The 15,314-nt window shown below is 38.5% G+C and overlaps 1 protein-coding gene across 3 annotated transcripts in view; it reads right to left on the bottom strand.

Annotated features, from left to right (window-relative positions):
- Nucleotides 1-15,314, bottom strand: part of ANKRD55 (ankyrin repeat domain 55) — a 49,263-nt gene that overhangs the window by 15,285 nt on the left and 18,664 nt on the right. The window contains exons 6-9 of one of the 3 annotated variants that reach the window (XM_085326441.1): nucleotides 13,773-13,901; nucleotides 2,866-3,050; nucleotides 977-1,144; nucleotides 175-177 (exon numbers count right to left, since the gene is read on the bottom strand). In XM_085326441.1, the coding sequence (XP_085182567.1) occupies nucleotides 175-177; nucleotides 977-1,144; nucleotides 2,866-3,050; nucleotides 13,773-13,901 (485 nt within the window). Of the gene's footprint in view, nucleotides 1-174; nucleotides 178-331; nucleotides 335-976; nucleotides 1,145-2,865; nucleotides 3,051-13,772; nucleotides 13,902-15,314 lie in introns of all 3 variants that reach the window. The other 2 variants (XM_085326439.1, XM_085326440.1) reach the window with 2 other exon arrangements.

The following is a 15,314-nucleotide window of genomic DNA, read 5'->3' on the forward strand; positions in this document are numbered from 1 at the left end:
CTCCTCTCCTCTCCTCTCTTTTTTCTTCTACAGTACCCTTAGGATTTCTCTTGGAAGTCACTAATCCATGTACTGAACAGATCTGGCTGATTTTCAGAAGACTGATAATTACCTAAAATGGTGTTGCTGCACCAGGTTATAGATTAAATCTTTGACTAATCTTTAGTGTCAGACCTACTCAAGACAGGCAGAATACAGCAGCAGGAGGAAGAGGAGGAAAGGTAACGTTAGCCACATCTCATCATTTGTAACACAGGAAATAGTACTGACTACTGACTGGAAAGGAGGGGAAAGCACAAAGAAATGTGATAATAAAAGTCTTTGTAAGTGCATGCTCATTTACCAAAGCTGGAGAATGGAAATACATTAAGTGAGGGCTGCTGAGAAGTCAGAAATACAAAGAGAGAAGAAAGTAATAAGCAGTGGTAAAAAAATGTATATTTTTTAACAAAATACTTGAAAAAAGAGATATCAATCAAAGTAGAGAACTAAAGATGAGTTACCAGCAAATCTTTACCTTGATGATGAAAGTATGAGAACTCTAGGTCCTATCATTTATTTTATTAGCTAACTGGCAAAACKTCTCTTGTGTTTGATCAAACCCTCTGTCTGATCACATGAACACATAGCTAGTGTATAGGGACTTCAAAAAAGTGGAAAGAGTATATCTGAGGTCTGAAATTGTCCTGTAAGATAGATTTTGTGCACAAAASTGACAGAGCAGCAGTTATACCCACATCTTCTTGGTTCAGAACCCTTCACGGACTAGCAGATTAGCTCTGTAACCGCAGTGATGAGTCTTTCAGCAGATGACTAATTCTAATGTGGTTATTTTAGTGGAAAATTTGAACTGAGCATGGCATAAGAATTGAGGAGCCATCACTAAGGGCTCAGATCCTTCAGTAGCATGTAAAAAGCAGTACCTTTCTTTTCTAGTCAGTGCCAATGTGTGAGCAASATGTGAACTGTGATTTACCTGTTCTCTTGAGACAGCAGCTTGATGCAGGCTGTGTGCCCGCAGTACATTGCATATGTTAGAGGAGTGTTTTCATTGATGTCCCGAGGGCTGCTGTCTATCCCCAACTCTAGCAGTGTCTGCACGCAGTCAGCTTTCCCTGCTGCTGCAGCCCAGTGCAAAGGTGTCCTAGGGAAAAGGGGGAATGTCATTAATACAGATTAATAATTTTACTATTGGAAACATTAGTGGCACAATATAGTGTGCTCCTATGCTACTTATCCAGCATTCAMAACATCCGTTTTAAGGAATTCTGCAGCCACTTGTCCTATACTTAGGTAGCTCCCAGTAGTTCCCACCATTGGGGACCACTGGGGAGTAAGACCAGAGAATGACATCTACCTGTTTTCATCTATTTAGTTGTAGTAAAGGCAGTTGTGGGGCTGAAGAATGCCTACATGTGCTCTGTAATAGCATCTCTTTTGCTATTGGAGTTGCAGGATGGGAGATGTGCCTGACATTTTCAGAGCAGAACTGGAAAAAAAAAATTTTAGTTTCCAGTGCGTAAGAACAAGTCCTGCTCATCCTTACACCAAACCTGGTTAGCAATTGTCTCAGGGCTMTCCATGAAAGTAGTAGGAGAAAAAGCCTTTCCCCTCCACCCCCATAAATGAGAGGGAGTGGACAAATCTACCAGGCTGTCATTGCCCCTTTGCCAGTTCCTGTGTTCCTTGATGGGCACAGTCTTTAGAAACTATGTCCAGCTTCAAAACTATAATACTTTGCTCTTAAATCACTATAATTTTTTTTTCAACATGAAAAATCCGTAAAGCACAGAAAACAGCATAAGGAAAACTGCAGGAATAAAGAGTAAGGTTGACTTCTCTCTGCCTGTTCCTTATAATCCCAGTGATTTCAGATAGGTGCAGTTGGAAACATAATTGAATGGAAATCTACAGTTTATTTATAATGAACAGCTTATCTTTTTCCTTCCTGAGGTATGATACTCTCTTTGGAAATATCTGAGAATATGTAATAGAAGGTCATGTCTTCTTTATTAAATTTTGAAGTGTAGTTGAACTCATCCCTTCCCTCTTCTTTCCATAAAAATCGACCCTTCTCTACTACTTCTAACTGATGTTTAGAGTTTTCCAGAACCCTGTGGATTTTATTTCTGTTCCATTTCATTGGACTTTTCTGTGAAGAATGCTATTATTTTAATTACCTGAAGATCTAAGCCAAGAAAACCTTGGCTTTTGCTGCATTGAGCAAGATACACAAYACAGAATTTTGATGAAAGCATCAGGGCTGCAACAGTCAATTCATTCTTTTTCTATTAAATAGAGTTAGGAGCAAAATTCCAAGGGGGACAGATATGGGAYGTGAAAAAGGAAAGAAGAGGACTCTTCTGCACTTACGATGCAGTGATTTCATCCTGGAAGGTATCAAGTGCCCTGTGAGAATGGAAGATGAAAGTTCTCCAGGCCTTTAGAAATACTATGTTAACATATTAACTACAACAAGGGGATTTTACCCTGTGTTGAATGCAAATGGCAGCAGGATCCCATCCTCAAGTTGTAGGCTACTGTTCTGCTGTTTTGAAAAGAGCAATTTTTTTGATGGAACGAAGTTAAGTCAAATGATGGTAAGGTCCTTTCCCATGCAATCTTATAATTTCCTACCAGAAGCATGAAGTTAAATAACATTCTTACTGGTCAGTTATTATACTAGACATGGTACAAGTGATATGGGCTGCTTTGCAAGGTTGCTGAGCAAGCATAGTTCTCTGTGAGTGCTGTTCATTAACTAAGTCACAGCTTCTGCATCAGGAAACATGATTATAGAATAAACAGACCTAGTCTTAAGTTAATAGAAAGAAAGCAGCAATTTCAGYGAGTTTCCATGGTTACCTGTCATCCACATCAAGGGCCTGCAGGTTGCACTCTGGGACTTTAGCCAGCTCACTGATAATATCACTGTAACCTGCAGCAGCAGCAATGTGCATACATGTTTTGCCATTCTCATCATCATAGTTTATTATCGATGGGCCCTGGCAGTGGTCCAGAATGATGGAGCACAGAATCCTGTTGCCRCTCTGAGAAGAAGTTCATAGAAGAGCATTTTACAATGGAGCTCACATCAAACTGCATTCTGCTAGAAAAGACTAAACACAATAATGGTATTTGTTCTGTCTATACCAGACTCCCCTGCTAGGAAAGCCAAAGGCTTCTGMTGGGAATTCTGCTGGGAATGGGGCCTGCTTTTTGATTTTCCTAGAACACTCTGAACATTGGAGAAATAATAAATATCTCCAGAAGTTACAGAGTGTAAATTACTCAACAGCCTTCTCAAAAATAGCGTTTCTTTTCCTTCTGTTTTTCTAAGCTGGAGTCCAGAAAGATATGACCCTATATTTTTGCATGAAAATGTAGGATTGAAAGAGAACTCAAAAGACCAACCCATTCCTGTGAGTCTGTCCAAGAATACCTAGAAAAGCCATGTCAAATATTTGCTTTAGTGGTTCTTAATTTTTTTTTATCCAGTTCGCTCCAGTGCTTCAGCGTTTTAATAGAAGGTCTGTGTTGTTCTCTAACCTGCAAATGAAGCTGAATATTTTATATCCTGTCTTGGTGAAAATAGAGACTCCCCCCACAAACCTGATTCTAGATATTTGTATAACAATATAGAAACATAAGCCTGAAAGGTCTTTCTAGGTCATCAGATTCAAACCCTGCAGTCACTTGCAGCTATGTTATTCATCCCTTTCATAAATATATAGTGTCCATTATAGGCAATTGTTTTTTTCCCCTGTTATTCCCAATGGAAAGCAATTCAAGAACCTGTTTGCTTTAATGATTAGTATCTCTAATTTCTATTCATTACTAATGGCTGATTTATATCCTTTGTTTCTGTGCCAGCATTATTTAACTTAAATAATTCTTTCCTCTAGCTGGTATTTATTCCTCAGGTGTATTTTTAGACAGTCATCATAACCCTTCTGAGGTGTTCTCTTGCTGCATTAAATAAATCAAGGTCTTTCAATTTCCTTGTAAAATATGCTCTCTATTTCTCTGATCAACCTACTAACCCTTTTCCTTTCATGTTTTATGCGTGTATCCTTGGAGAGGGATAATTAAAATTATACTCTCTGATCTGTATCATTTTTGCCAGGTCATTGTACATTGACGCTAACTCTTCCATATTCCTTTTAGAAATACTCTTTTGGTATGTCACACAACAGTGTTTGCCTTATTCACAGCTGCATCCCATTAGAAGCTCCTGGTCATTTTGAATAACCCATTACAGGCAGTACTTCTCTTTTGTAGTTATTTCCAAATGTAGAGTTTCTAGTTTCTAGGAGGAACTGTTGTTATTAGTACCCAAGGGAATGAATTAAGCATTCTATGCTATTCAATTTTGTCCCATTTATGTTACTTCAGATTTCAACTTGATCTGAACTTTCCTGTGTCAGACCCCCATCCTCTTGTCTTAATGCCAACCAGTTTATTGTCATTGGCAGATTTCATCAGAAAACACCTGTATTTTATATCAAGTTGTTACGAAAATATTAAGCAAGACTGATTTCAAGCCTTATCCTTGAAGGTAATTTCCATCCCACCTCTGTTCAACATTATTAATTACTACTCTTCACTTCTTGGTCTCTGAGATACAACTTCCTTTGCTTCTTAGTACTTTATCCTGTTGATATGTAAGATGTGTACTTATTTCAAATGTATCTTTTAAAGATGGTTATTCATCTAYGTATATCTCAAGCCTCTTCTACAGTTTTTCCTTCTCTTGGGTTACAGATTCGTGCTAATTTTAGCAGCATTGATTGAAGACATTCCAGAGCCTTTCCAAATGCAAGCTCTCAATTCAGCTGACTTTAGTAATGAATTCTCTTAATTTATCAAAATTTGCCCCTTTGAAATCGAGAACTTTTGTTTTGTATGTACTTTGTTTACTCCCTTATTTGGTTTAGAATTTACTCATGATCATGTCATCCAAACTTATGTTCTATGACAGGACATTCTGTAACATTCTCAGTAACCATGTTAACATTGTTATCAATTCTTCTTAGTTGTCTGAATATCTGATGAAAAAGATGTTGCTCTTCGTGTTTGGAATATCTGGGCCCTAGAAATAAGAGCAGTTCTTTTTCTCCGGTCTCTGTATCAAAAGTTTAAGTCCGCCATGCTGATATTATTCTTTGCTACATGTTTTTGTCACTAACATCAGGGAAATCGGTAGTCACATTCAGGGCTAACTAAATCTAGAAGTCTATTGTATACTTCTAGTGCTACTACAATAAAATATCTATTACCAGCCTCATCCAAGTAAGTTTTGTTGCAAAAAAAATATATATATATATTAACATGAGGTATGTTATCTTATGGATAGGAATGAGTTATTGCAAGATACACACATGATGCTACCATGTCTTTTATTTTCATCTGTCCTGAACAGTAAATACCTATAAATACTCATATTCTAATGACACTACTATATCTCTGGTTTTATATTATCCTTTTTAGTCCAAATTTTGTGTCCTGCACCTAAAGTTTCAGTCCCTCAATAGTCTTGCACAACTCCTACCATTTGCATAAGAACTTTTCCACTGTTCTTACTGGCATTTGATCTATTTAGAGACTGTTCTGTCTCCCACAGATCTTCCATTTTCTAGACTAAACAAACCATTTCAACCTCTATTCATAGGTCAGATTTTCAGCCCACTTATACTTGGTGCTCGCCTTTGGTCTCTTTCCAGTTTATCTACATCCTGCTTCAACCATGGCACCCCAAACTAGACTTAATTATCCTGCTGAGGCTTCCCTCCAGCCATTGAAAATGAAATAATTTCTTCCTGTATCCCACATGTATCACACTTCTGTTAATATATCCCGGAATGGTGTTTCGATGTTTATTTTGCATCAGAACCATAATTTAAACTCCTACTCACTTTGTAATCCACTAAGTCTACTATTTGTTTTGTGCAGACAACTTTCATTCCTTCATGTAACACTTTTTGCTGTTCTATTCTGAGTRCTATTTTATTAACTTCAGTTCAGTCCTACAGTTTATCAAGATCATTCTGAATTCTGTCTTCTCTCCTTAAGTGCTGAGTGCCCTTCTAATTTGCTTTTAGCTGTGGGTTATATACCTGTGTTTTGTGTTTCATCACCTCCTTATGGAACAAATGAAACTATTCTCAAGATAAGTCCCAGATTGGACTGTTCATGAGATGTCCATCTCCGAAGATTATTTGAACAGTCCTCCGTGTTGCTGATAGTGTATATATGTTGCAYGATGTAAGTCCCCAGCTGATTTTGGTTGTCTTACCACTTCTTGTTCACCCTCAGTGGGAGATCTTTTTTTATGTGGCACTACTAATTCCTTGACATTCAAGTGCATTGTATCCAGTAATTCTTTATTTGAGGAAGTAGTAATTGCATCCAGGATGGCTGTTAAATTTCTGTCCTAAGAGCTCCAGTGAGTTATTAATTATTTTTTCTAGATATTCAAAGGATACTTTCTAATATTTTGAACCTTTTGCTGACAGAGATCTCTGACCAAGTGCCATGCGGCTTTCCAGCTCTCTCTTCTTAAGGATGCCTTCTTATCTTTATACTTATATTGGCTTTTTAAAGCCATATAAAGTTCTCTTGAAATGCTGACACTGCGCTTATTCTGAGATTGATAGCTTCAAGTTGAGGTCAACAAAAAATGTAGTCTTCCTGTGGTAAATTTACTATGAACCCACAATACTACTGCTAGAACAGCATGTTCAGTGGCAAATTTACCATAGGAAAATTACTTGTTTTTGCATCCTGTACAGTATATATCCTTACATTTCATCTTCCCTTCTCCCCCCCCTTTTTTTTTTCCAAATTATTTTCAGCAACTTTCTCAGAGGTAATTAGATATTTTTGTGTTTCTACATCATTCTGGAGTGTGCTGCTCCTTAGCCCCCCAGTTTTCTTTGGACTTTTGTCYAATCTCACATCTTTCAGTGAGCTTTTCTTTCTTAGGTCACTCATATTAATTAAACTTGCTTTGTGAAGAAGTAATGTCCTAAAACCTTGATCCTGGAGCCCTTGGCAAGGCAAACTCTTATTGTGCTTTACACAAGGTTTTATCCGAGGAAAATTGTGTGATCTGTGGGTAGTGGCTAGTAACAAATTCACTAACATGAGGCTCATTAGCTTTCATTTTCACTTGACTACAATCCCGTTCAATTTAATGTAAGGTTCACCTTCTGATAGTTCCATCTCTCAGTGCTTTCAAAATAAGCAAATATTTCTTCAAGAAGTATCCACCGCAWTGAATACCATGTGGAAAATCCTGAATGTTTCGGCTGCTTTTTTTATTTTTAACATTTTTTTTCATCTATACCTGCTCAATTTACCCTCATCTTTACTGCAGCCGTTGTTGTAATAACTGATTCTCATACTTCTGTCTGTATGCCCAACTGATATACAGAGATGTAATTTTCTTTCTGTAGCATTCAATGTCACTTGTGTAATATCCTGCCATAACATGGCATTTTATTCTGCCAGGTGTTCAGTCTTACATAGTACAGTGTTTTCTATGTTCATTGCACTATACAGAGGGTCAGTTTTTCCCCACCTCAGAATACTCTGGTGAAGTAGATATTACAGTGCCAAAGAGAAGGAACTTGTATATGTAAGGGAGTCTGCTAAGCTGGCTTGTGGCTACCAGTAATGTAGAGATGGGAGGGGGAGAGAGGCAAGCCATAGACCACTTAACTATTTTCAGGAAACCCTGATAAAGTATTTTTCCTCCCAGTGAATGCCCCTGGAGATTATGTGGTTAGATTGTATTAGTACTCCTATATTTTCTGTCTCTTCGCATCGGTGTGCAGCTTGAAGTCTTCCCATACCTGTATTTAGCTTTATTGGATGGAAATTCCCCACTACAGCTCTTCATATTGCTCCTTATCAATGTCATTCTACTTTAGGGCTGTCTGTGTTTCCTATTCTTCCTCTTTCACTCCTATTTCAATTCCATACATGTGAATCCAAAGCTTTGACTTTCCCTTTGATGCTCTTCTGCTCTGACACCCTGAATGGCTTGCCATTTTTACCGCCATTTCACTGTTCTCTGCAGCAGCAAGCAAATACCACTCCCACTGCTCTACTCTGGGATCTGATCTAACTTACCTTTATAAAGAAACATGGTAAATGACTATGGATTTAATAAAACTGCATTGGTACCTCTGCCTTCCTCCTGGAAACCATCTGTCTGTGCCACTGGGTGCTATATAAGTTGTACATTACAGAATGCTAGTGAGTGTCCCAACACTTTTGTCTTTTTTCTCATCCCTTACAAATTTTTCCAGGTTACCCACATTTCTTTTCAGACACACATAGCATATTTTAATAAGAATTTGATTGTACCCCTAAAAGAGCTCCTGAAGATGAAAGCAAAGATCTTTTTCTCCATTGCTGAGATAAAGAAACATGAGCAATTTCAAGTATTTGTARAGTAGCCCATAACAAAATTTGAATAAATGATTGGTTGTGGAGTATTTCCCTTCTTAACTCTAGTTGAGGTTATTACATTTGCAAATAAATCCCTTTCAAAGTCACCTTCTTTCCTTTTTCATTTTGAAATTCAATATTTACTGAGTGCAAAGGCTCTTCCACAGAATTTTCCCACATGGCTCTGTTGGTTAGGGTTTGAAGAGTTGTGATCCTTGACTCACAGCTTTGCTGGCAGAAGCCCTGTGCTCAGTTAGAGTTATGCTGGCAAAACCAAACTCTTCCTTTGGTACAATTTTTTTCCCTTTTGGGACTGATTTCACTGAAGTTCAGCTGTCCTGGTATTCGTGTTCAGAGCACCATGGCTGTGCATTTTATCGTTGTGTCTGCTGTAACATGAATTAAGAGTTTCATCCTAGAATAGGAGCAAGACAAACTTAATATTTCATTAACAGTGAGGAAAAATCTGGTTGGAATCAGATATCAAGACTGTGTCAAAGCAGTACATCACAGTCTCATTATAGATAACATATCACTGTGAAGGAATTCTCTCTCTCTCAGCTGAACAGAAGTACTATCTGCTCTTTAAAACCCGGAGAAAGTCAAACTCAAAACCAGAGGCGTAATGCAGCTCATTCCAGTCTCCAGCAGACATACCTCAGCTGCTCAGGCTGCTGCAGTGAGAGGCCTCCATAAAGCTGGTGAGTTGGGTTACAGAAGGGTTTAGCACACATGGCAGCTTTCTTTATATGTGCAAACCCCTTAAGGGTTGAGGGCTCCTGACATTCCCCTTCTGAACCACAGACTAGAGAAAGCTCCCGAAGAATAAGAGCATGTTCACTCTGCCTCTGCTCCTGCCATGTCCTGGCTGCTAGAGGACTGTGATGGCTGTGGAGAAAAAAAATGGTGATCCTTGTGGTTTCTCTACGCTCAGAGACAGGGAGAGTTGGGGTTGATCCCTGCACTAGGGAAAGGAGCGATCCCTAATTCTGTCTTCAGCTTTCATGAAGTGAAATTTTGCCAGAAATTGCCTGGACACAGCCCAGGCACTTCACAGGGTGTGTTTGTGGTGGCAAAGCAATATGAATTAACAAGAACTGTACTGACGCCACTATAGTTATATTAGTGAGACTCAGCCAGCTCACAGAGGAGCTCATTTGTCTTCTCCCAACCTTACTGCTTCAGCCTCAAACACCCACTGAGACAGTGTCTCTCACAGATTCAGTGTCCCAACTTGACTTGACTTTGTGGTACTCTTGGAAAGAGAATATGTTGTTRTTGTACAAGATACTTTGTCCTGAGATCCTCAGAGCACTGTTTGCCACTGTTACAACTAGGAGACATGGCATTTCCAAAAGAATTATCCTCTCACCAACCACAGTGGTGTTTGGAAAAAGCTACCAATGACGAACACAGTCATGGAGGCAGACCTCTATGGCTAGCATCTGTGCTTGTCTCTCTTACCTCGTCTTTGCTCAAACAAAAGAACTGCATAAAATACTGGCCAAGTCTTTCTGAGAGCCTATTTTCAGTTGAGCCTTTCTATAAGAAGTCTGTTTTATTTACTTTGTATTATGGCTGTAACTAAAATTACTTGGCAGCTTTTCCCAGCTAGTATGTTGTTGTGAGGACTGATTTCTGCAGATGAGCGGTTGATGTAGTTTGAAAGAGGGGTCATCTTTTATTCTACAAGAGAGGAAGGACTTATTCCTTACTATTATCAGAGAAATGGAACCATTTATATCCCAGTGCCTTTATGTAAGTTATAGGAGATTAGGACATTTGTAGACAGGCAAAAGGTGCAATACATGCCCATTACTCGTGTTCTGGCATCCATTTACAGCGCTACACATAGACTGTGTGCTGGGAAGAGGTCTGGCAATTATTCTGTACTTACCTATGGGTKTTGACCTGCACAAATTTCTTCTGAGCTCAGTAGGAGTTCTGTGATTGATTTATGTGGAAATTTGACTGACATGAATAATTACATTGTCAATTGTCAGTGGCATCCACAAAGGATTAGGGCGCTTTTTGAAAAAAGTTCCTGATAATTTTGGGATATGTTTAATGGAATGTATTTATTTCTTACTCATTTAAAACTATGCTATTTCCAACTCCTCTGCCTCCTTGTTTTGCTTYTTGACCCTGCTGAGCAGGGAGGTTGGACTAGATGATCTCCAGAGGTCCCTTCCAACCTTACTGATTCTATGAGTCTATGATTCTGTAGAGCCCTACTGTCATGCAATGGCTCAGCCTCTGTGAGGCACAGCTGTACCCTTGCTGAAAGGACAATATTTACCAGAGAAATGTAATGGGAATAGTAAAATATTAAATGTGAATATGTCTCTTTATTTGTTGTTAACAGTCAAAATTGTCTTTAAAGTTCTGTGAGATAAAAGAAAGAAGTTAATACTTTCCCTCTATAGCTATCTCTGGAAAACTGCATGAAGCAAGGGGAAAATTAATACAATTTACAAGGAAAGAAGTTTGCCTGAAACGACCCAAACTGTGAATCATGCCTGGCAAACAGAAGTAATGCATCAGCTCCAGGCTAATCCAGCAACAAACGTGTCTGCCATGGAGTAACACTTACTTAGTTTTAATAAATCTTAGAAGTTGCTCTCTGAAYCCTTCCACCACAGGCAGCCCACAATAAAAAAAGGGGTCCTGGGCTATACGTGTTCATGTGGAGATGGAGCATGTGCTCAGAGTGATCCTTTGTTTCTCTGTGTGGCCAGCTGTGCCTTTCTAGATCCCCTGCAGCAACCAAGAGATTAGTTCCTCGAGATCCTGACGTGTAGTCTCGCCTTCCAAGTAATTACAAAAAGCCGCCAAGCCTGGTCAGCCAAACACAAACGAATAATTGTCTATACTTTTCTTTTACAATATGTGTTAAGATCTGGAGGTATTTCTGCTCACAGGAAATGGAAGACTGAAATAATTGCACTACAGCTACACAGAAAATGTTCCAAGTTAGTGATTTTTTAAAACTTTGCACTGTGAATCAAACTATATATATATATATATATATATATAAAAAAAAAAAAAGAAAAAAGAGCACAGGTCCACATGGCAGAATATTATTCTTAATGGTTTCTTTTTAGTTGCCTTATTTTTATCCCTAAAGGCTCTTGTTTTTTTGCTTTAAAAGAATGATGGCTAGAAATTTTGGGTTGATTGTTTATTCTTTAAATGAAAGCTAATATTTTTACATAATCATATGACTTTGGAAGCCAAAAAGTCTTAAGAAAGAGACAAAGAAACTTCTGGTAAAAGTCATGACAAATGGCAAGCCAATGTAGGAAGTTTTCAAACCTTTCCAGACTAAGGTACCAATAATACTATAATTATACACTACTATATAATATGCTTATATATATAATAACACAGTATATATTATATTATACTAGGATTTCAACAGCACCATTATCTTGGGCTTTTAGGAAAGCTTTTAACTTGATTGCCATAAAAGTTAATAGCTTTTCAATATAAAGCTATGTTTCCTTCTGATTACAGAGATTATTGCTGGTTGTAATGAAAGGTGAGAAACACCTTCCGAGACATTCCTAATGTAACTCTATCTGTGCAAATTATTAAAAATACTTCATGGATGCAAAATTCGACATAAGACATGCCCATTTGAAGGAATAGGTTGTGTTTTCATCTCTGATGAAACACGTTTGCACTAAGGCTGTGAATTCAAACAGGTCATGCAGTAGAAAGTTTGATCTTTTCTGTAKAGCAGACCTCAGTGTGGGGAAAGTCTGTCTAGTTACATGCTTGTGACTTCAGCAGGGAGTCTGGCCCACAGCCCCCATTTGTCTAGTGGGAGACCAAACACCAAACATGTTTTCTGAAACAGCCAGTATGGAACAATTATTTCACATGAAACACACATTAGACTCTGGTTTCAAATGATGGGTGATGGTTCCTATGTGGTCCTGGTCTGTGTTTCAGCCCAACATACATAAACTGCATCTCTTCTGCAACTTCTGAAACAAGTTTCTGTACTGTTCCTGATGTCTTTTTGCTGCATTTTTAAAAGCTGAAATTAAACACAAGGCTATATTCAGCGGAAAAAAACCCTGCAGCTGTTAACTGCCTCAGCTCTGGGAGTCTCTTGTGCTCTGAAGATATTAATACAATTCTTAAAGGAAAAATATCTCATCTCCAGCAGCAAAGGGGGGTTTATTAGGCATTCGCTGGCACAGTCCCTTCAACATACACTGCTCCACCTCCAGCCTTTGAACTCCTGAGGGAAATATCATGGGGAAGCTCACTGAGCATATTAAACATGAATATATGAAAGTGATGATCCCATCCAGCAGAGTTGTTCTGCTCTCAGTTATATCAGAGAAGGCTATGCCTGACGGTAGTGTCTAGTTCTCCTGGGCCTAGAAGGGCAGCAGGGAGCAAAGGCAGAAAGCATTTCTTCTTGGCCAAGAAATACTAACAGGTCTATTTCATGCTCTGATRTTTGAAATAGCCTTTCTTGATGTAGAATATGGAAAAAATATGTGGATAGGAGTAGCAATTTAGGTGGGTTCATAGCAGGAATTTCTGAAGAAAAAAGAAAAGGCCATTTTGTATGTATTTCTTCTGATTTCTAGGAGAAGCTGGAAACAAGAAAGAAGAGGCATTTGAGATTTGCCTCTGCCGGAGACAAAGTGTCTTTTGAACAGTTTTAATTTCCCCCTGTTTCCAGAGTTGATCTGCACATTTGTGAGCCAAAGGGTATGGAGAAATTAAATGGTGGGACTAAATCATAGAATTTAAAAATACAGAATCAAAGAAAGATTAGTGTATGAGGGGCTCTCTGGGGGTYCTGATATGGAGGGGTTCTCTGTTGGAGAGACGGATTGTTCCCTGAGACATAATCCAGACAACTGCCTAGCCTGCATGAGCCTTAGCTAATTATGCCACAACAGTAGATGTTTAAATATATTTTAAATTATATTTCCATTATTCTATTCCCAAAGGACTTCAGCAAGACTATTTAAGCTGCTGATTTCTGCAACTCTGATTTGTTGAAAAAAATTAAGTATTAATTTAATATGAAGCATACACATAGTCCCAGTGAGCTAAACGATAATTTGGTTTAGGGTGACAATGCTGAGCCTTCAGGAAATACTCTCTGAAGTAGAAATAAGGTCCTTGATTTGTGCCCAATGGCAAAATGCAGGGGACCTTCAGTGGGGGTTCCTAGCATCCATTTCCCTCATTGCTCAGCTAAAGCTTTCTGAGTATTTCAGGCAACACAGCAGGCAGCTCAGTTGAAGCAATTGCCTGTGGAAAAGGCAGCAGCTATGGCTCACCTGTACAGCCCAGTGCAGAGCTGTTTTGAAGTCTTTGTCCACCAGAGTCAAGTCTGCTCCCTTCTGCAGCAGCGTCTGTGTGTGCTGGGGCCTGTTGTGGAAAGCAGCCCAGTGAAGTGAAGTCATTCCCTGAAAGCCACAAACCCAGAGAGCAAATAATCATCACTCACAGTAGTGCTTTTCAGTTCTCTTTTAAAGTATAGATAAGCTTGACAGCTCTGAAACCATTTGACTCTTCCTTCTCTATCTTGACGTGGAATAATTTGTAGCAACTTCTTAAGCTGTGGAGTCATTAGGGGGAAMCATGCTATTAGTTTTTTGGGGTTATTACAGAAAATTGATAGAAATATGAATGCTTCTACCATACCTAGCATGCTTGTAATCAATAATGCATGGTGTGGAGCATGACAGTTGGGGAATAGTCCCTCATTATTAAGTTTGGATACTGTGAGAAAGGCCTGTGTTAGACTGGTGTTTTCTCAAGACTGTGTGATATTTATCTTAGGTCTTATCTTTGATCCAAAATAAATATTATAAGAAGTTAGAATTTTAGCTGGCACTAATCAGCTAGCTAAAGAAGTGGCCTAATGATGTCAAGAAGAAACTCATGATATAAACATATCATATTTACTGTTTAAGGTGAAAATAAAGCAAATGGGAAGCTAATGACCTGCATTTTCATTCCGTCTTAGCTGTGTTCAATCAGTCTTTGAAGAGCAGAGAATTCAGGGTCTATATTTTCACCTTCATCAGCATGGTTACAGCCACTATATTTTACTCTAAATCCATAATATTAAAGGTTTTGTATAAAGTTACTCATTCAACATATTTCTTAAAAATTGCAAATTCTGTTTAGACATGATAGCGTTGTATTTTGCACAAGTGTGATTTACTACCTCTTACAGGGAAAATGTATTCCAAGGCTCTTTTCCGGATGCCAAAAGGCTAAAAAGCAAAAAATGTGGAAAGGAAAACAAATGAAAACTTGACATAGAGYCTCATAAAGCCAAGAAGCAACAACTCAGGAAAAGAACTGGATGTAAAACATTTATTCAGACAGCTTATCTGTGCGTTAATACTGGAACCTGTTAGCAGTGATTTTCTGAGTAAAAGCTTGAATCCCCTAAGCTTTTCAAGTCCCCACATGGCTTAAATATGGATGATGGCAAAAGAAAAAAAAAAAAAAAAAGCAGTTCCTCTAGAGTAGATTTTTTTTTTCTAGTTAGGGTTAGCAAAGCTTAATCGTGTGGGGTTTGAGTTTATAAAATCAAAAACAAGAGTGAAATTCTGTCCTCACTGAAATTAATGGGAGCTCTGCCATTGATATCAGTCAATGAACCAATATTTTGACACAAGGGCTTAGCACTGTTGAGGAACACTCAATATTTGTAAGTGGTATGAGATAAGGCTTTAGTCAGGTTATTTTCAGCTGGGACAAGGGTCCTGAAGATCAGTCTGGAGAGCAGGAAAAATCAGTGAAAGAGGGAAAGTATAGTGTGCAAGGCCAGGTTACCATCATCCCCTGACAGTCTGTTGGTATGG

This window comes from Rhea americana, unplaced genomic scaffold (genome assembly GCF_003343005.1).
Source record: "Rhea americana isolate MKP2758 unplaced genomic scaffold, rheAme1 scaffold_13, whole genome shotgun sequence".
Classification (NCBI taxonomy): domain Eukaryota; kingdom Metazoa; phylum Chordata; class Aves; order Rheiformes; family Rheidae; genus Rhea; species Rhea americana.